The sequence below is a fragment of the Pelodiscus sinensis genome, chromosome 6 (genome assembly GCF_049634645.1).
Source record: "Pelodiscus sinensis isolate JC-2024 chromosome 6, ASM4963464v1, whole genome shotgun sequence".
In the NCBI taxonomy this organism is placed as follows: domain Eukaryota; kingdom Metazoa; phylum Chordata; order Testudines; family Trionychidae; genus Pelodiscus; species Pelodiscus sinensis.
Window position 1 is genome coordinate 90,901,957 of NC_134716.1, and position 21,124 is coordinate 90,923,080.

A 21,124-nucleotide genomic window follows, 5' to 3' on the forward strand; every position below is an offset into this window, starting at 1 on the left:
ATAAACCTTTACGTGGAATTTATTATACAATAGAAATTCTTTCAGTGTAAGAATGGACAATTACAGTTTTTGCTGCACAGACAAGATATTGTATGATTTGAAATTATCCTATAGTATCCTCCCTCTCTTCCCCTTTTGGCCAAAACTAGATTCTTTCCTGTAGTGCTAAAGTAATAGAAATAAAAATTTAAGAAAACATGATATTATCTAGCTACTCAATTTAAATATGGATTTGAGGTTTCACATCAACTTTGTTTTGCTTTTGACTACCCCTGAAATGGGTTATATTTTACAATTATTTCAACCATAGAAGTAACTAGAAATGCCTGCAAACTGATGTGCTTCTCAACAAGTCTTTGAATCTTTTCTAATATACATTTAGGCCTTTGAGAAATTACCCCGATTGTGAATACCTTTCTGTAAAGTAATGATTGTTTTCCACTCTTGCTGATTAGCTCATCACTTTGTAGGCTCACATAATGCATAAACTTAAAAATAGCAAGTACTATTTTGCATGTAATACTTCAATATTAAATCTTTAAAATACGTTTATTACAGAAAAAGTTTGGGAACTTCAAACTGTTTTAAAACAATTTCCTGTTATTTCTTCTAGAAAGAAAAATTAAATTTGTTTTCATGCTGAGTTTTTTGGTTTCGTTTTTTGCACTTTGGATTTGACAATGCAGAGATTCTATTCAGTTCTACTTGTTTCTAGTTAATTTACCCTTAGTTTAGTTTCCTAATCTCATGGAATTGCATAATCTTGCAATGCTTCCCAGTGCTGAATATGTAAATTCCTTTCATGTAAATTAAAAAAGATTCATATTACATTTTTACTGAAATCTTATTTCTATAGCTCATGTCATTTAGTATTAATTTACACATAAGTATACAAAGAAAAATGTGGTTCTATTGAATTATGACAATGTTGCATCAATTGCCCATATGCCAAATTCAGTAAGAATACAGCATCTAAAAAAATTATATAATTTATAATTTGAACATAACACAATAATGGCCGTACTGGGTCAGACCAAAGGTCCATCTAGCCCAGTAGCCTGTCTGCCAACAGTGGCCAGCACCAGGTGCCCCAGAGAGGGTGGACCGAAGACAATGATCAAGCTATCTGTCTCCTGCCATCCTTCTCCAGCCTCTGACAAAAAAAGGCCAGGGACACCATTTCTATCCCCTGGCTAATAGCCTTTTATGGACCTAAACTCCATGAAATTATCTAGCTTCTCTTTAAACTCTGTTATAGTCCTAGCCTTCACAGCCTCCTCTGGCAAGGAGTTCCACAGGTTGACTATACGCTGTGTGAAGGAGAACTTTCTTTTATTAGTTTTAAACCTGCTACCCATTAATTTCATTGGGTGTCTTCTAGTTCTTCTATTATGGGAACTAATAAAAAACTTTTCTTTATCTGCCCTCTCCACACCACTCATGATTTTATATACCTCTATCATATCCCCCCTCAGTCTCGTCTTTTCTAAACTGAAAAGTCCCAGTTGCTTTAACCTCTCTTCATATGGGACCCGTTTCAAACCCCTAATCATTTTAGTTGCCCTTTTCTGAACTCTTTCCAAGGCCAAAATATCTTTTTTGAGGTGAGGAGACCACATCTGTACACAGTACACAGGGGCAGTAAGATATTCTGTGTCTTATTTTCTATCCCTTTCTTAATAATTCCTAGCATCCTATTTGCCTTTTTGACCGCCGCTGTACACTGTGTGGAAGTTTTCAGAGAACTATCCACAATAATTCCAAGATCTCTTTCCTGATTTGTCATAGCCAAATTAGCCCCCATCATACTGTACATATAGTTGGGTTATTTTCCCCCATGTGCATTACTTTACAGTTATCCACATTAAATTTCATTTGCCATTTTGTTTCCCAATCACTGAGTTTAGTGAAATCTTTTTGGAGTCCCTTACAGTGTGCTTCTGTCTTGACTATCCTAAACAGTTTGGTATCATCTGCAAACTTTACCACCTCACTGCTTACCCCTTTCTCCAGATCATTTATGAATAAGTTGAAAAGGACTGGTCCCAGGACTGACCCTTGGGGGACACCACTAGTTACCCCTCTCCATTCTGAAAATTTACCATTTACTCCTACCCTTTGTTTCCTGTCATTTAACCAGTTCTCAATCCAAGAAAGGACCTTCCCTCTTATCCCATGGCCATGTAATTTACACAAGAGCCTTTGGTGAGGGACCTTGTCAAAGGCTGTCTAAAAATCTAAGTATATCTACTGGATCCCCTTGTCTGCATGTTTGTTAACCCCTTCAAAGAACTCTAGGGGTATGTCTACACTACCCCGCTAGTTCGAACTAGCGGGGTAATGTATGCATACCGAACTTGCTAATGAAGCCCGGGATTTGAATTTCCCGGGCTTCATTAGCATAAAGCCGGCGCCGCCATTTTTAAAAGCCGGCTAGTGCGAACCCCGTGCCGTGCGGCTACACGCGGCACGGGCTAGATAGTTCGAACTAGCTAGCTATTCCGAACTATCTGTACACCTCATTCCACGAGGCGTACAGATAGTTCGGAATAGCTAGCTAGTTCGAACTATCTAGCCCGTGCCGCGTGTAGCCGCGCGGCACGGGGTTCGCACTAGCCGGCTTTTAAAAATGGCGGCGCCGGCTTTATGCTAATGAAGCCCGGGAAATTCAAATCCCGGGCTTCATTAGCAAGTTCGGTATGCATACATTACCCCGCTAGTTCGAACTAGCGGGGTAGTGTAGACATACCCTAATAGATTAGTAAGGCATGATTTCCCTTTACAGAAACCATCTTGACTTTTGTCCAACAAATTATGTTCTTCTACATGCCTCCCAATTTTATTCTTTACTATTGTTTCGACTAATATTCTCGGTACTGACGTTAGACTTACCGGTCTGTAATTGCCAGGATCGCCTCTAGAGCCCTTTTTAAATATTGGTGTCACCTTGGCTACCTTCTAGTCATTGGGTACGGAAGCCGATTTAAAGGATAGGTTACAAACCACAGATAATAGTTCAGCAATTTCCCATTTGAGTTCTTTTAGAACCCTTGGATGAATGCGATCTGGTTCTGGAGGTTTGTTAACATTAAGTTTTTCTATTTATTCCAATACCTCCTCTAATGACACTTCAATACAGGACAGTTCCTCAGATTCATCACCCACAAAGGACGGTGCAGATTTGGGAATCTCCCTAACGTCCTCAGCCGTGAAGACTAAAGCAAAGAAATCATTTCGTTTATCTGCAATGGCTTTATCGTCCTTGATTGCTCCTTTAATATCTCGATCGTCTAGGGGACCAATAGGTTTTTTAGCAGGCTTCCTGCTTCTAATGTACTTAAACATTTTGTTATTTTTTTTTGAGTTTTTGGCTAGCTGTTCCTCAAAATCTTTTTTTGCCTTTATTACATTTTTACACTTGATTTGACAGTGTTTATGTTCCTTTCTATTTATCTCACTAGGATTCGACTTCCACTTCTTAAAAGATGCCTTTTTGTCCCTCACTGCTTCTTTTACATGGTGGTTAAGCCACGGTGACTCTCTTTTAGGTCTCTTGCTATGTTTTTTAATTTGGGGTATACATTTAAGTTGGGTCTCTATTATGGTGTCTTTAAAAAGTTTCCATGCAGCTTGCAGGGATTTGGCTCTAGTCATTGTGCCTTTTAATTTCCGTTTAACTAACCTCCTCATTTTTGAGTAATTCTCCTTTTTGAAATTAAATGCCAGAGTGCTGGACTGCTGAGGTGTTTTTCCCACCACAAAAATGTTACATATTATTATATTATGGTCACTATTCCCAAGCGGTCCTGTAACAGTTATCTCCTAGACCTGATCCTGCACTCCACTCAGGACTAAATCAAGAATTGCCTCTCCCCTTGTGGGTTCCTGTACTTTCCGCTCCAAGAAGCAGTCATTTAAGCCATTGAGAAATTTTATCTCTGCTTCTCTTCCTGAGGTGATATGTATCTAGTCAATATGGGGATAATTAAAGTCCCCTATTATTATAGAGTTCTTTATTTTGGTAGCCTCTCTAATCTCCCTCAGCATTTCAATGTCAGTATCGCTGTCCTAGTCAGGTGGTCAGTAATATATCCCTACTGCTAATTTCTTATTATTGGAGCATGGAATTACTATTCATAGCGATTATATTGAGCATGTTGATTCATTTAATCTTTTTTATTTCATTTGATTCTACATTATCTTTCACATACAGTGCCACTCCGCTACCCACCCGGCCTGCTCTATCCTTCCGATATATTTTATATCCCGGTATGATTGTGTCCCACAGATTTTCCTTATTCCACCAGGTTTCAGTGATGCCTATTATGTCAATCTCCTTATTTAATACGATGTACTCTAGTTCCCTCATCTTATTAGTCAGACTCCTAGTATTTGTGTAGAAGCACTTTAAAAATTTGCCATTGCTTATTTGTCTGCCCTTCCCTGATGCATTGGATTCCATTATATGCAGTTGTTTGTCTGCTCTGGCCCATGGTTTGTCCTCTCCTCTCCTCTCTTTCTGACTACAGCTTAGAGAATCTCTATCAATGGATTCTCCTCTAAGAGAAGTCTCCATCCGATTTACGTGCATCTCTGCACCAATCGGCTTTCCCCCATCTCTTAGTTTAAAAACTTCTCTACGGCCGTTTTAATGTTTAGTGCCATCAGTCTGGTTCCACCCTGTTTTAGGTGGAGCCCATCCTTTTTTGAAAAAAAAAAAAACCCTCCTTTTTTGAAAGAACCGTGTCTAGACTGCTTGCTTTTTTGAAAAAAACTCTTTTGAAAAAGTGATCGGAAGATATGCAAATTTGTGCCGAATTTGCATATCTTCTTTCGAAAGAAAAACATAGCCTAGATGTGCCCTTAGGGAAGCACTGGAAGAATCACTGACCACAAAACATCCCATGGGTAGGGTGGGGGTGGGGAGAGACAGGTTTTTAGGATTTGGCTATCAGACCCCATGTTGGAGACGTATGGGAGGATCTCAGGAAAGTTTTAATTGCCTACATGTACAGTTTAATCTTTATAGAATGTTTTCTCTGAAATGCTTTTCGATATGCTTGCACAGGAAGCGCTATGTAGTAACTTACAACTGCTCAAAAAAGATATTTTGGCCTTGGGAAGGGTTCAGAAAAGGGCAACTAAAATGATCAGGGGTTTGGAACAAGTCCCATATGAGGAGAGGCTAAAGCGATTGGGACTTTTCAGTTTGGAAAAGAGGAGACTGAGGGGGGATATGATAGAGGTCTATAAAATCAAGAGTGGTGTGGAGAGGATGAATAAAGAAAAGTTATTTATTAGTTCCCATAATATAAGGACTAAAAGACACCAAATGAAATTAATGGGTAGCAGGTTTAAAACTAATAAGCTAAAGTTCTTCTTCACACAGAGCATAGTCAACCTGTGGAACACCTTGCCAGAGGAGGCTGTGAAGGCTAGAACTATAACAGAGTTTAAACAGAAGCTAGATAAATTCATGGAGATTAGGTCCATAAAAGGCTATTAGCCAGGGGGTAGGAATGCTGTCCCTGGCCTCTGTTTGTCAGAGGCTGGAGAGGGATGGCATAAGACAAATCGCTTGATTATTGTCTTCGGTCCACCCTCTCTGGGGTACCTGGTGCTGGCCACTGTCGGCAGCTAGGCTACTGGGCTAGATGGACCTTTGGTCTGACCCAGTACGGCCATTCTTATGTTCTTATGCTGGCTATTAAGAGAAGGCAAGAGAAGAGAAGGCAAGAGAAGCCTTTTTAGGGAGCCTGTTTTTTGTCTAGGAGAGTGAAGGGAGGAAACTAGTAAGCCTGGAAGTACACCAGTTAGGAGCGAGAGGGAGATGGGTTTCTATCTAAAAAGGCAGTAGCTAGGAAGCCAGAAACCTGAGTGGCTGCCTTTGCTGTACCACAAAGGGAAATTTCAGGAGCAGTTGCTCTGAACTATAACAGTGTTCTGGTTGGAGGCACACAACTTTCTGGAAATATGATGCCCTTGATCTTGTAACACATGACAAAACAACTGATCCACTTGGACAGTCATTGTATTGTAACAGGATGCCCTTACAATTGTTCCATGTAAGACCCAAGAAGGCTTGGGTTTCTTCCAAATAAAAGCTAGTGCTTGGGAAATATCCAACTTATGAAGCTTTTGCTCATCTTTTTGAGGATGTGTTTTTGGAAAAAAGACCAGAAAATATATTGATTAGTTGAGTTAAAATCAGATACTACTTTGGAAAGAAAAGTAGCATGTAATCTAAGCTAAAAATTCCCCTTGTAAAAAACATGTACAAACAAGCCACACCAGATCATTGCTGCTCCTCTACTCTTCTTGCTGAGGTGATGGATATTAGAAAGGAAACCTTTGTTGACAGAGGCAAGAACTAGCTGGTGGCTAATGGTTCAAAAGGGAGAGACCCATAAGGGCTGAGTTAAAATACCACTATGAAGTAGGACAATCTTTTTGGGCCTTTCAGGAACATGATGATCATGGTAAGAAAATACAGTACAATTCATAACACCAAATTTTGTGCACATTGCTAGAGCTGACTGCCAAAATGGACTCTGAGTGTAACAAACAGCCCAATATCTTTTGAATTACAGATTGCAAGGAGGCACATTGTGAGAAGCCACCCAAATAGTGACTGCTTCTACTTATTAAGATTAATAGGTCTTGTTGATAGTTCCGTACTGTAAAGTAGGACTTTCTGCACTGCTTTCAAATAGTGTGCCTCCTTTAGGATTAGCCATTGAGGCAGTGAGGTGTAGTGACTGAAGGTTTGGGTGCAACATCTGCTCATGTTTCTGGGTGTAAAGGAGCATGACTCACTGCCCTAGTGTCTCCTGCTGGTCACAATGGGAATCAGCTCTGTTTCTCAGGCTACATCTAGCCTGAAGAGCTTTTCCAGGACAGTTTCCAAAAAAGTGGGCATATTCTTTCGGCATCCATGTATGCCTCTTGGTGAGAGGAATAAGGGATGTTCCGAAGAAGGAGGTTTTTCCGAAATTTGGCCCCGTGTAGACAGGCCAAATTTTGGAAAAGCCTCCCCACCCTGCCAGAAAAGCAGAAAAAGATACCAAATTGTGGTTCGCAATTTGTGTATCTTTTTCTGAAAAAACGCCCTGCAGTCTAGACGTAGCCTCCACAGGGAGACCTCTTCTGGCTGGTGTCTCACCTGTTGTTGGCTTTGTGCTCTCTCTATGCTCTGCTCTGGACTCCATAATCCTGAGAGCAGGACACGTGTCCCCTTTGGGACGCTGCTTTCAGACAGTGCTCACTACACTCTGGTTTCTCGCCCCTCTTCTGGGGGATATCAGCAGTCCTCAGTCTCTACACCTTCCACTTTGGGCAACTGCAGACGGGTCTATTGTCTCACATCAGGATCAAGCTATAGTCTGTATTGGCCACAGTCCTTGGTGGCAATGTGTGGTGCAAGGAGGAGTGGGGCAGGGGGAGGCAAGGCCCACCCACGACTCTGGATCCTGACCCAGGGACCTTCTGGCAGCAGCTCTATCCTGTCCTCCTTCATTCTCCTTTTACTGCCTCCTGTTCACTGGGCCACTTCTCCTTTGACCCTTGAACCCTCCTGGCTTTTGTATCAAGGTTTGCAGCCTGGCAGGTATCAGACTGGAGCCTCTCTTACTCTGCTCCTCCAAGCCTGCCCAGCACTGCTCCATCCAAAGTTCTTCTACGGGAACCAGTCCTGCACCTTCCCCAACTGCCCTCTCCTCCGTTGAGCAGCTCCTTATAACCAGAGCTGCTCCAGTAAGCTGCCTCTTGATTAGCTCCTTCTAAGAGCCCTTTCCTCATAGTCTGGGACTTTGCACAGGCTCTCTCCAGCCTGCTTTACTCCTTCTGGCCATAGTTGGCAGCTGCCCCACTACGCTGCGATCTCAGCTCCTTCTCCCTGATGGACAATCTGTCCAAGTCCAAGAACCACAACTACACTGCACAGAATAGTGCAATGCGTATCATTTTGCCTCACTCTTGCTTGAAATTACTTTTGTAAATCAGCAACACCAGACAGTAACATAGAACAAGCCTACAGTGGTATTAACATTACATTAAACTTTAAATTGAAAATATTTTAATAAGTTTATGTTAAATGGGTTTAAAAACTAGCTTTTGAAGCACCTGGGCTTTGAGCTTTCATAGTGTGAAATAACCTTTTACACAGTTCCCCAGTGTCTCAGACAGGGAGACAGTTCTTGTGATTTCTTACTTTGGGCATGAGGCCCCATGCATGTCTGCCCTGAGAAACCATAAGCATGAAGTATGTGAATCAGTAGAAATAACTTTTCTAAGTCCATGTCTACATTAGCACTTATATTGGCAAAACTTTTGTCACTCAAGTGTATGAAAAGAAAACACATGCACCTTTATCTCCAAGGAACATACATTTTTACATCAAAGCTGCTTTCATGCCTAGTTCTGTGTTGGCAGGAGATGCTGTCTGCTGACCACTGATATTGCCACTTATTGAGCTAAGTTTCTTATGTTGTTTGCAGAGCTCTCTCTCATTGTCACCATGTGGCTACACAAATGTTCTTACAGGAACACAGCTATATTGGTAGAAGTGTGCCACTGTAAGCTTCTAGTGTAGACAAGGCCTAAATCAAAGGACAATAGGTTATGACCAAGAAGATCCCAGGCTGTACTAATCAAAAGGCAATTTAGGAATCCTTACTCAGAAAGGGGATGGAGGTTAAGATCTTTTTGGTGGAGTCACTGCCTCCTGTTATTCTCTTAAAACTGCTTGCTTAGTAGCAACATACAAACTTGTAGACATACCAAAAAAAACCCAGTAAACAAAGAAGGAAGGCCTCAAAAGAGGACCAAAGTCAGAAGTACCTTGTATTATCAAGACTTAATACAGACTCATGAGATGGGCCTTTTATGAGGGAAAGAGAAGGTGGATGTGAAGGGGAGAGAGAAGACAGGAACTGCAAGGTATATCCCTGATTCCACCTTGCTTAGCACTTGCTTGTCTGAAGTGATGGACTGCTATGTACTTAGCAAATGTGACAACCTGCTCTCACAGGAGGGATGATTTTTGGTGCAAGCCAGATGGTCATTCTGCCATCCTTAATGGGGGAGTCAAACAGCCTCAGACATGGGGTTGTGTGGTGGAAACACTGGAGGGCAATGGATGGGGTCGTCTCCTTTGCTTTTTGTGCTTCGCCCTTTACTGATCTGCTTGTCTAGGTATGCAATAATGCTGCCTCCGAAGAAATTGAGAGCAAAATTTTGTTCTTTTCAGGGCTGGTGTAAAAAGATCTAGGGATTTCAATATTACTTTTGAGTCTTTAAAGTATGTATCGCTTTGACAGTCTTTAAGGAAAATAATACCCAACCCTCAAAGAGGAGCTCTTCAGTAGTCTGTTGTACTTGGAATCCCCAAGGGTCTGAAGCTATGATGAGTAATGCATGGTTACTGTCATTGCCATGACAAACAGTTGTATCTTCTTCAGCCAAGGAATCCTCCAGTGCAGAAATTGGAACCAGCTAAGTTTCTTCCACCAGAAGAAACTACAAGTAAATGTTGGAGTCATCTGGCGAATTGCTAAGGAATCTGTCCATCTCATCCCAACAGGGCTTGATGATTCACTATGCATAGCTGTAAGCCCGCAACTGAATACATCTTTCTGCCAACGGTTTAATAAATCTTCCTGCTGAAAAGGTCCAATATCTTTGTCTTTCACAGTCGCTTTTGCTCTATCCTGGCAGTGTATTTCATTTACTGGTATCACTTCCAGAGATCCGAGTGTGGGTGATGATAAAACTGTTCGTATCCTTGCAAAGGAACTTGGTATTGGCATTCTGTGCACTTTGACGATGGAGTCTGCCATACAGGTTTTATAGGCTGCATAACTGCACCATTTATAGGGAGAACAACTCTCCCTGAACATAGCTGTGTAAAATGTCCATGCATTTGTGGGGAACTTCCAAAAAACTTTGTCTGTATTCCTTGAGATGTATCCATCCTTTTCAGCAGCATCTGGTAGAACTTAAAGTCATCTGGGGCCAGAGAAGATTACATTTGTACCAGGGCCTTACCAAGTGAAGAAGACAATGTGATCAGAGAAGGCAAGTTAGAACCTGCCTAAGGCTGGACTTTTGCTATTGATGCTGGAGGCCTGGCAGAAGCTGGCAGCTAGCAGTGCCACTCCTTTTGTTTCTGATCTGGCATTTGTTTCTGTAGTATACTGGTTGCTGGGTACTAATTTTGTATGGGTCTTTTAGTACAGGCAGTCCCCGGGTTACGTACAAGATAGGGACTGTAGGTTTGTTCTTAAGTTGAATTTGTATGTAAGTCGGAACTGGTACATATTGTAGGGGAAACTCTAGCCAAACATTTTTTTTAGTTTTGGATAGCATAGGGAAAGGTTAACTCCCCTCTAATGTTTGTTTTGCTGTCTGTTCCCCTGTTCAGAAGATTTCACATCTATTTCTGTCCCTGTGACAAACTCAGGACTAAAGGAGTAACTCATCAAATACCAAACAGCTCTGCACCATGCTTTGAGCTAATAGCTTTATTTCCACACACCACCCAGGGTTCTAGGAGGAGGGTCCTTTTTTTGCTAACACAATGAGGCCAGCACTTTGTTTGTTTTGGTGGAGTCTTTGTTTGCCCAGGGAGCCCAGCATGTATAGGGGGAGGAGGGGCGGAGAGGCTGCTTTTGTCTGCTGTTCGGCAGCCTGTTGCTCAGGGCAGGGGGCAGCCTGTTGCTGGGAGGGGGGAGGCGTGCAGGATGCGAGGCCGCGGGGGGGGGGGGGGGCAGCGGGCGTGGGGAGGCACTTTTCCTCTGCCCGGCAGCTCTGCGGGATCCCTGTCCCTGTGGCCAGCTGCTGCAAGCAGAGGCCAGTTGGAGCCGGCCGAAGAGGAGGAGGAGGTGGATTCTAGGACCCAGGTGAGCGAGCCCCGGGGACGCTGCTGCACTCTGGGAGCCCTGCATGTATAGAGGGGAGGAGGGGCAGAGAGGCTGCTTTTGTCTGTTCGGCAGCCTGTTGCTCAGGGGAGGGGACAGCGGGCGTGGGGAGGCACTTTTCCTCTGCCCGGCAGCTCTGCGGGACCCCAGTCGGAGCCGGTCCGAGGAGGATCCTAGGACCCAGGTGAGCGAGCCCCGGGAATGCTGCTGCGCATGTGCGGGAGTTGTCTCACCCCGTTCGTATCTAGGGATCTGACGTAAGTCGGATCCACGTAAGTCGGGGACTGCCTGTATTAGGGAAACTTCCTTCTTTGGGAACTGTAGAACAGTGGAGACAAGGCTCTACATGCTGGAGACATTTCCCACAGTAACCAGCAGGACCAATGATAGAATGGGTGTGGTACCAAAGGCCAATTATGTCTAGACCAAAAATTTGCACTCCGGCCCCATCAGAGCTTTCAAGCTATCGATAACATGCGCTACAGCAGAGCAGAACTGTTAGGCTTGGAATTGGCACTAAGATTGTTTGTACTAGTATCAGAAGTTGCTAGTACCATAATAGACCCAGATGTGGGAGTCAATGAGTGCACCACGTGACAGGCCTGAAAGACACTGCCACTTAGAATAATCAGCAAGGCTAGTACTGAGAGGCTCAGGATGTCTTTTGCAATTGTGTATGCCACTAAAGCAATCACTATTGAAATGAACCTTTGCTCTGCTGTGAACAAAGGTGACAAGCTCTAGCATCAGGGTGTCCAAAAATGCTAGCCACATGTGGCTATTTGGCTGGTTGAATGTTGCTAGTTTGCTATAGCAGTAGACACTGTAGCTGCTACTGTTTCAGAACTGGTTGGATACCACGGCTCATCTGTACCAAGAAATTAGTCAGTCTTGATAGTCTTGGAGTCAATAGCTCTGATCTTGTCAAGCCACTAGGATATGGCTGTGACAGATACAAAATGTCCTGTAATATCATAGAATCTTTCTAGACCATGGATGTTGCTGGAACAGAGAGTCCCAGATTTGGGAAGTTCAACCTGCAGTAAAATAGTTTTTACTAATATCCAACCTAGATCTCTTCCATTGAAACTTGAGACCACTGCTCCTCATTCTGTCGTCTGTCACTACTGAGAACAGCCTCTTTCCATCCTTTTTGGAACCCCTTCAGGTTGTTAGAGGCTGCTATCAAATCCCCCCTCACTCTTCTCTTCTGTAGACTAAATAAGCTCTCCTCGTAAGCCATGTGCTCCAGCCCCCAATCATATCCTGGACAAACCTTGTGCGATTAAGTTAAACTTTATTAAATTCAGAATTTTAGGAGTTCACAGTATTAAAAATACAATAGTTTAGGTACTATTGTGGGATTTTTATGGGATTTCTTTAAGAGAAAGTCCAGATTAATGCCATTTCTGGGAAGTATTAGGAACATCAAAGGATTTCTGGGGACAATACACGTGAAGTGAATTTCCTAGTAGATAGTTGGATCAAGGGAATGCTGGTTACCTATTCACGGTTTCTTCAAAGACCCAAACTGTATAAAGGAATGCATTACAGAGGGAAAAAGGTCCTTATTAACAAGCAAAGGGTTTTGTGAACCTGAATTTGTGAAAGCTTTTGGGTGGGAGATTTGGAAGGACTATTCACCTGCTAGAATGCATGTTGGAGTTGGGGTGACCTCTGGTAAAATTATTAACTGGAAGTTCTTGTGTTGTTTCTAATGAGTATTCTCTTCAGTGTTTTAACCTTATGACTACAACATACTTGATTAGAAAAGGTAACTTACCTTTTGGCAATGACATTGTGTACCATCTCCGAAGATAAAGTAAACAAGGTCTCTTTAGGCAGCCCATGTTTTGCTGCAGGTTTCAAAATATAGTCAAGTGATTGTGTAGCCTATAAATACTCAGTCAGAAGAAAGAGAGGTGGGTGCCTTCAGTCAAAAGAGTGAATGGCTGGTGAGCTAGAAGCCTAGAGTGGGGCCCTTGTTTGATGTTACACGAGCAATTGTCCTGAAATGTGACAGCAACACCAGGGAAGGGTGGGCTGAACGGTGTATTCTACATTTGCTACCTGAGTGGCTAGCCACTGTGGTTGAGGAGTCCCACACCAAGCATTCTGATGTGGAATTCATCCTCTTCTTTGGTTTTGGCTTTTGAGGATGATCCAAGCACTTGCGCCTCTTTGAAGTATGTTGTGGCAAAGGGGATCTCTTCCCATCTATATCCCCAGAGAATGCTGGGGGTAGGACTCCTGGATCAGAAGGAACCTTTAGTCAGCTGAGGCTGTACCAATGCAGACCAAAAAGGGGCCTCGATGAAGTACACGGAGTGTTCTCGGTTCCTTAGTTCTTATCTTGGAAAATCAAACTCTATCGTCCATGATGTGATCCTCATCTAAGCACTTCAGGCTGTGAGAAAAAGGTCATCAGTTTTGTGACTCTTGGAGCAGAATTTGAAGACGGGGGACATGGGCATAGGCTCCGTAAGTACCAGACAGAATCAAGAGGCTACTCCTACTAACTATGGATGTTAGGGTGTGCATTCCCTATTACAGCCCTCCCTTTCATTAAGGCATGATATTTCTGCAATCGGCATCTTTAATGCCAACTCCATGTTGTCCATCTCTGTGCACTATTCATCCATCCAACTGAGAAACATCTAAAGTCCAACCTCTTTTAGGGAAACAAAAGCTCAAGCTATTAATTAAAGTCTCTCAACAAATAAACCTTTGTCTGGTCTCTGTTTTCTATCTCCTTCTGCTGCTCTGGAGTGTTTTCCTCCAGCTTTGGGGCTGTGTACTGGCTCCTCAGAACAAGTCTCTCTGAGGACTCTGGTCTTTTGAAGATTCTGGCTCATGGTCCTTCACTGGAGTCCCTTTTGGTTCTCTTCTTCGGATTGAACCCTTTCCCCTTTCATGAGGATCAGGTATCTAGTTATCATCTGATGCCTTCCAGTACCAACCATCTGGCTGAGAAGCAAGTAATTAGGTACACATGACACCTTCAATAATTAGCTATTAAACTCTTTCCACCCTGAAACTGGGTTATAGAGGACAACAGGTAAAGCAAAAGAAAAGAAAGAGAGTTCAAAGACCAGAGAATGAGTACCACTAAATAACTGTTAAACAAAAAATTAACTAAAAACGGCTTGTTCACTGAAGGAACAAACAGACATGCTTTGACCACCAGCCATGGACCGTGAGAAGGAACTGAAGAATGGGTGGGAAGGCTCCATCTTTTATATATTTGGCTCAGAGCATAAGAATATTAGGGTAGAGGTATGGCCCGCCACTATGGATATTGCTGGAGAAAACTCTCCAGCATCAGTGCATGAGATGTGCACAGCCTACTCTAATGAACATATGCACTGACTTGAATAAGAATGAAAAGAGATGGCAGCAGAACTTGATTCATGTTGTGGCAAACATTTTTCAAGTTAAATTTTGCATGTCTACACAACCATGTTACAGAAATAAAAAATGTTAAGGACACAACAAAATACATATTTTTGAAAAAAATTGCCACTATTAGAGCCTGAATTACAGGCTCTAACGGATATTATTAAAGAATATAATAAAACAGAGAAACGACAATAGGCTTTTCAGCTGCTTCAGCTCTCCAATAAATATATATGCATGGACATACAAATAAACCTATTTAACAGAGTATAGAATGCCATTTTATATTTTACTTATACACTTGTATACTTTTTTGCTCCTATTGTACATTTCCAAGGATTTTTTCCCTTGTAGCCAATTCAGCAATTATGTTTAAATTCATCCACATGAAACCAAATAAACCTTGAAGATGGGAAGTTAATTGAAACATTTATAATTACCATTGTCTATACTACATGCCTACCTTCCACTTTCTTTTCTTTTGATTTTGTAGAATTTTCTTCTTTCTTTTGCTTTGCTTCTAGTAGTTCACGTTTCAGCTGGCGCACTTCTTTGCGCAGTTCCTCACTGCAAAGAGAACAATATTTACATGAGTTTAATCTTCTAAGAATGTAAAGCCACTCAGGAGAAACAGAGTCAAAGTTAATGGGCAGTAAATCTCTGATGTAAACAAAGGGAATGTATTGCTTCACTCTTGTTAAGTCTGGTATGAAGAACTTGGCTCAAAAGTAAATTGGAACCTTAAAACGCTCTTCTTTACATTAGCAAAGACAACAAAAGAGTATGATAAATGGCTTTTTTAAGAGCCCATTAGAAATATGTCAAATGTAGGGGACAACCAAAACGGGGTCCTGCATTTATGCTTTGATTCATTAATTTAACATTGTATCATCCATAATACTTAACTGTAAGAACCACACTTAAAGGAAATAAAAAGCAGAGGAACCTTAAAACAAACACAATATTGTCTTGTAAAATGCAATTTACTGAAATGATAGTTCTTCCAATTTATAATTTCCTATATGGACAGTAAATTGAGTTGATGAATCTATATGAATCATACTAATACGAAATTAAGTATTTTTAAATGTATTTTGTGCTTTATAAACTTTACTAAAAAATGAACATCTGTAAAAGACAGAACAGAGAAAACCAAAAAGTGGTAAGAGAGAAGTTACATTAACACTGAGTCTATTTTGTTAGTTTATCATCTGTTTTAAATGTTCTCTGCTGAACTTCTGTATTATGACCAGAATGATACTTGTTTTCTTTCAACTGCTTTTTCTAGGGGGGTTGTTTCTTTGTCTCTTCAATTATTAATACAATTCTATCAATGAATTGACTGTCCAAAGCTATCCCCCAAAAAGCGTTCAATTCTTGCAAGACAAGTCAAGTTGTATGAAGAGATAATTTATTGAGTTCCAAAATGAAGTCTTGTTAGTGATGGAAAAAAATGGGAAAGCCATAATTACCGATCAATATTTCAAGCCTTTTTGGTATTCTAATTTATACATTCTCCATTTTGCTTTTTAAGTTGCAACTGCTTTCGTGTTTATGAAAGAGAATGAACAGAAGTACTGGCTAGAGCAGAACATAATGCAAGAATGTGCTGTGCAAGCTTCCCCCCATGGTTTGATCAGTGCACTTTAATTCTGATCTATAATACCCTTGTTATTCTAGTCCTGGGCCTCTCGAGTCAAGACTTGGAATTATGTTCTAATTCATTCTTCTGATATTTATTTTTAATCATGTGTGTGAATGAGATGCTTGTGAAAAGTAGCAGAATAAGTAGAATATAAAGTCATTTATTCAAAGAAAAGGAAAAGCGGGGTCAGGAATAGTGCAAACTTTGCCCTACTCTAAAGGGATTTCTTAGGCTAAGAGGACTGTCTCATTTCTATGGTTATTCAGTCCTTCACAGCTGTAAGACACTGATTGTTTCACTTTGCTAACAGGTGCAGGAACACATCAGGTAACTGCAACTTAATTCTTGCTGACTCACTTATGTTTTAAATGTTTACTCTGAATATAAGGGAGACTGACTTACCTCTTGTAGGGAAAGTTTAGATTTGGGATGGACAGACGAAGGAAGGAACCCTAAGTCAGGTAAAAAAGTATCTTTCATAGTAGTATTTGTGATCTGGAAGATGGACAGAGACCAACATATTTCATGTAAAAACTTAAACAACCAATAGTCTAGCAGCACCTTAAAGACTAAGAAAACACGTTGTAGATGGTATCATGAGCTTTCATGGGTACAACCCACTTCTTCATTCATCTGAAGAAGTGGGTTGTACCCACGAAAGCTCATACCACCATCTATAACATGTTTTGTTCGTTTTTAAGGTGCTGCTAGACTATTGGTTGCTTTTTAAGTTTTTCTAATTACAGACTAACTCAGTTACCCCTCTAAAAATATTTCACGTAGATCACCATATAGCCATCTGGTAAGAATTTGTCTAACTACTGCCTGGAGCTACATATTAATTAGGTTCTAAAGGTGAAAAGCAGTTTTGTGATGTAGAAAAACAGGGACTAGGATGAGCCTAAACAACTTACTTTCCTACTTAAAACAGGTCATTCTTTCATCTCAAATTGCTAAATTGTCAAGAAAATATATTGAGTCTATGAATTTATCAAGACTTATTGGGCATAGAATCCTCCACTCAATTAAAAAAATAATTAATATTCTTTAAAACTTCTGATAACATTTCAAACTTATCTGCAGCTGCTGTGTTGGGGATGTAAACTCTTCTACATGGGTTTTTACTACATAATGGAGAGGAATTCTCTTGAGTTTTCATGCAGAAAGTCTTTTATACTTTTCTTTCAGGGGTATGATTCTTCCCACCCCTCAACCACAGTAACTGATTCTTGTCCTTAAATCCATGACATCTTGAAATTTAAAGCAGAGAAAATGGCTTTTGGAGCCTCACTTTGACTACATCAGCTAGAAACAACAAATGAAGAGAAGATTCACAGTGAGGATGGATATACTTTGTACCCAGAAGACGGACTCAAAGAAAGGAAAGACCAATCTCAGTTATCTCCAAAATAAACTACCTGAGGTACATCACACAGATTTGAGAAGAAAAGATAAATACCCTGCAATCACAAAGATACATTAAAACACAGTGATATGTTTCTTATTGAGGATTTGCAGTAAGAATATATATGTCAATTTATATATAAGATTTAAAACTCTTCAGAGGGCCACAGTACATTATTCCTGATTTTCATCTGCATCTGAGCTGCATTTAGACATATGGGAGAGTGGCTGTTATGGGGAGTTGGTTGTGTCCTCCCTGATTCTCTTGCTTGTTTAACTTACACCACAAGTATTAATGTCTATTTTGGATCTTGCACGAATGGACAATCAGTGGCTCTGTTCCATTTAATCATCCTGATGCAAAATAAATGCTCCTGCCCTGCTTCCGTCTTCAGCTTCAATGGGGTAAAGCAGGAGGCAGGCAACTGGCTCAAAGACAAATAGAGCTATCTTTGTCAACAGAAAGTTTCCACAGATAAAGGAAATTCTCTCCCATTACCAATCTGCAGTGATTGGAGAATGGAGAATAAACTTTTAATTTCTAAAAATATATTCAGGCTACATCATTACTGTTTTTGAAGAAGAATCTAGAAAGTAATCTTGATGCAGTGGATCAAAAGGAATGAGATAAGGAATTAACCGAATAAAGTATCAAACCAGTTATAGTCTAGGAATTAAAACAAAACACAACCCATTTTTAAACTAACAACATGGAGATGCTAATTTTATCTGAATGTTATTTATGATGCAAAAGATTAAAGTAAGTGCCAGAAAAAGATATAAAGATTTTTTCCCCCACAGTAGGATGGGAATTAATTTTCATAGATCATAGGTTAGGATTAGGTAAATATATGATCAATGATTTATTAAACAGACATTGGTGAAATTTTGTCCTCTCCATTTTCTTCTTTATTTACATCTAATTTGCTTTAGATTGATTGTTTAATACTAATAAGCCTTTATCAAAAGAACCTGGATTGGTATCCTCAAAGAAAAATCTGGGAACTACAAGAAATCGGACCTAATTTGTGGTGAGTCAAGAGTCTACATTTCTTTTCATAAGAGTTCAGATGTTAGCTCCAGTATCTTCATGACATTTTAATTATGATAATTTGCAGTTTGCATTTTGCTGATTTATACCTCTTCCCCCCCCCCCCCCATTTCATTTGGCTAGTCTTCATTTTGCAACCAAAAACAAATGAATGTAATGTCCTTGTACAGAATGGTTGCTATATTTCCATTCAGAGAACAGAATAGATTACTGACAGTAAGACAGCCTAATATAGAACATATAACATTTATAGCACTTTGGGATACTTTATTTATTTTGTATATACTGAGTTAAAAAACATTATGCCTATGTGGCAGGCCTTGGCACATTGCTTCTGCAAATCAAATAAAGATATTCCAAAGGATTCCTCTTAAAATACATTTCATGACCATTAACCTTACTAACAATCATTAACGGATTTAAAGAGCTTTCTACTTACTGTTGGTGATTTATATTTCTAGGCACCACTTTTGTAAGTGGATATATATATTTATGTATATTTTGATGGGTGCTAAGTGTTTTTTGACCACTATAATTACAGTAATCTCAATATCCATCTGAAAATAGTTAAACAACTGTTACTTTAGATTTTCAAATATCACATTGTAGTGAATACAGGAATATTTTTGGTACTGGCAAAAGGTATCTTTATTTTAAACAAATGATATTACTCCCAATTATTAATATTATAGAGGTGAAAATATACTTTCCCAGAGTACAATATCTGAATATTAGTTTTTATCTTTCCCAGCTTGTTTTTTAAAATACTTTTTCCATAAAAAGTGTTTTTTTGTAATCCATCCTTATTTATTTCCCATTTCACCAAGCTTTAAGAATCTTTTTGGTATTCTGATCCATGTGTTTATCCAATGCTGTTTTATTCTCTAGAAATAACAGTATATTGAATCAGTTTCCAATCTCATCTTTTAAAATCTTTCTAGAGTTTAATTTCCATAAGACTAAGATCAAAAGAAAACAAAAAGTTAGTAAATGAATTCTTTTCATTCAGATTATAAAAACAGACTATGACTGCATAGAGAGAGGTTCTGAATTTTGCCTTGAAGTGGTTAGAATGCTGCCTCATCATCTGGCATTGATAAAATTTATAAAATTGGTTTGATACTGTTCTACAACTCTGACATTATGCACTTCCTGTGTAGATATTGTTGAGAAAGCAATGTTAAAAAAAATCACACTTTGTGCACACACAGCTCTGCTTTTATTTTTTCACTGGTAATCATAAGACCATGATTATTATCTGTAGATTAGTGGGCAGTCAGAAAAACACTTTGAGATACAGTTTCTCTCTCTCTCTCATACATTTTCTTACAAAACATCATATTTTGAAAAAGCATATGATAGAAATGACTTCGTAATTTTAAATTTTTCACATGCCCAGGATATGACTAACAGCAGAACACAGAAGTCAGCACTATAGTAGTGCATTTTTTGTTAATATTACCTGCCAAACTCACACTAAAGCTCTAGTATTACATCACCTTTTTGTAAATTAAATTGCACTTTCCCCAGTTTTAAATGGCAACATTTGTAGGGCACATAGCTAATGAGCATGGCAACCATCAAACATTGTTTCTCCTACTTGGTTGTGTCAGACAAGACTCACTTTTTCTCTAATCACATATTTATTTTGAATATTCAATGGCATGAATTTATCAGATGTCAAAATTGTAACAGAGCAATAGATAAAGGATTCAAGAACACCTACAATTATTGCAGGGATCATTATTAGCAGGTAAATCAGAAGCATACAGAATAACTCTAGTGTAATTCTGTTCATTCTAGTTGTATAGCATTCACCTTAATATTAATACACAAATAAGTACAATTTGTCACATGGTAGATGATACAGGGCTGTAGAAAGAAAGCCAGCCTCATTTTTGAATGTTTCAAAACCTGCCTGTAAAATTGGCATTTTAGATGAAAGAGACTGGATTTTGGGTGCAATTTCATCAACACCTCTATGCTGAAATTCCAACATCCTGATTAAACTACCCTAAATCATACAGGCCCAACAACAAATGACTGTTTTAACGTAATTTTAAAAGACAATAAGTAGCAGTGTTACTATTTTATTTTAATAACCTCTTACTATAGACCACAAAACTCTGAAATGGGATAATTAATTCAGTGTCTGTAGCACTGCCTCAATGATATAGGCCATCTTGTTTTCTTGGTTGATGGTTACTTTAAAAAAATCATGCACCCAGCACAGCTAGGATTTATATTTATGCTCTGAAGTACTAGCACATTCTGAATTGAAACGTACAGTGCCTCACAACAAGTAATCCTGTTATTACTCCTTTTAAAAGAGTGGTATATGCCTTCTTCAAGAGTCAGAGCTGAAGTGTCACAGCAATAAACTAATGCTTACCAACAACAGAATTCACTGAGGGTTCCTTATGTCTCAATCGTTCTCCTCTACCCCTCCCACACGTATCCAACAGTGGTTTTTATTTTACTAATCAGTCAGTCATGAACTCGAACATTTATGATCGACTTATGCCAAGAGATTTGTTTTAATTTTATATTTAATCCTTCTTGTTTGTCGTATTCTACTCACCTGATTTTCGTACATTACTTAGAATTCATCCAGCACTGCAATAGCTTCTCTAAGTTTGAGGCTCTGTGGAATGGAGTTGATAACAGGATTGAACAGCTTTTACAGAAGACTTCTTCACACAGCACATAGTC

The 21,124-nt window shown here is 39.8% G+C and overlaps 1 protein-coding gene across 2 annotated transcripts in view; it reads right to left on the reverse strand.

The window, feature by feature from the left end:
- Positions 1–21,124, reverse strand: part of CWC27 (CWC27 spliceosome associated cyclophilin) — a 226,962-nt gene that overhangs the window by 77,769 nt on the left and 128,069 nt on the right. For both annotated transcript variants that reach the window (XM_075932399.1, XM_075932398.1), the window contains exon 11: positions 14,776–14,879. In XM_075932399.1, coding sequence (XP_075788514.1) covers positions 14,776–14,879 — 104 coding nt within the window. The remainder of the gene's footprint in view (positions 1–14,775; positions 14,880–21,124) is intronic.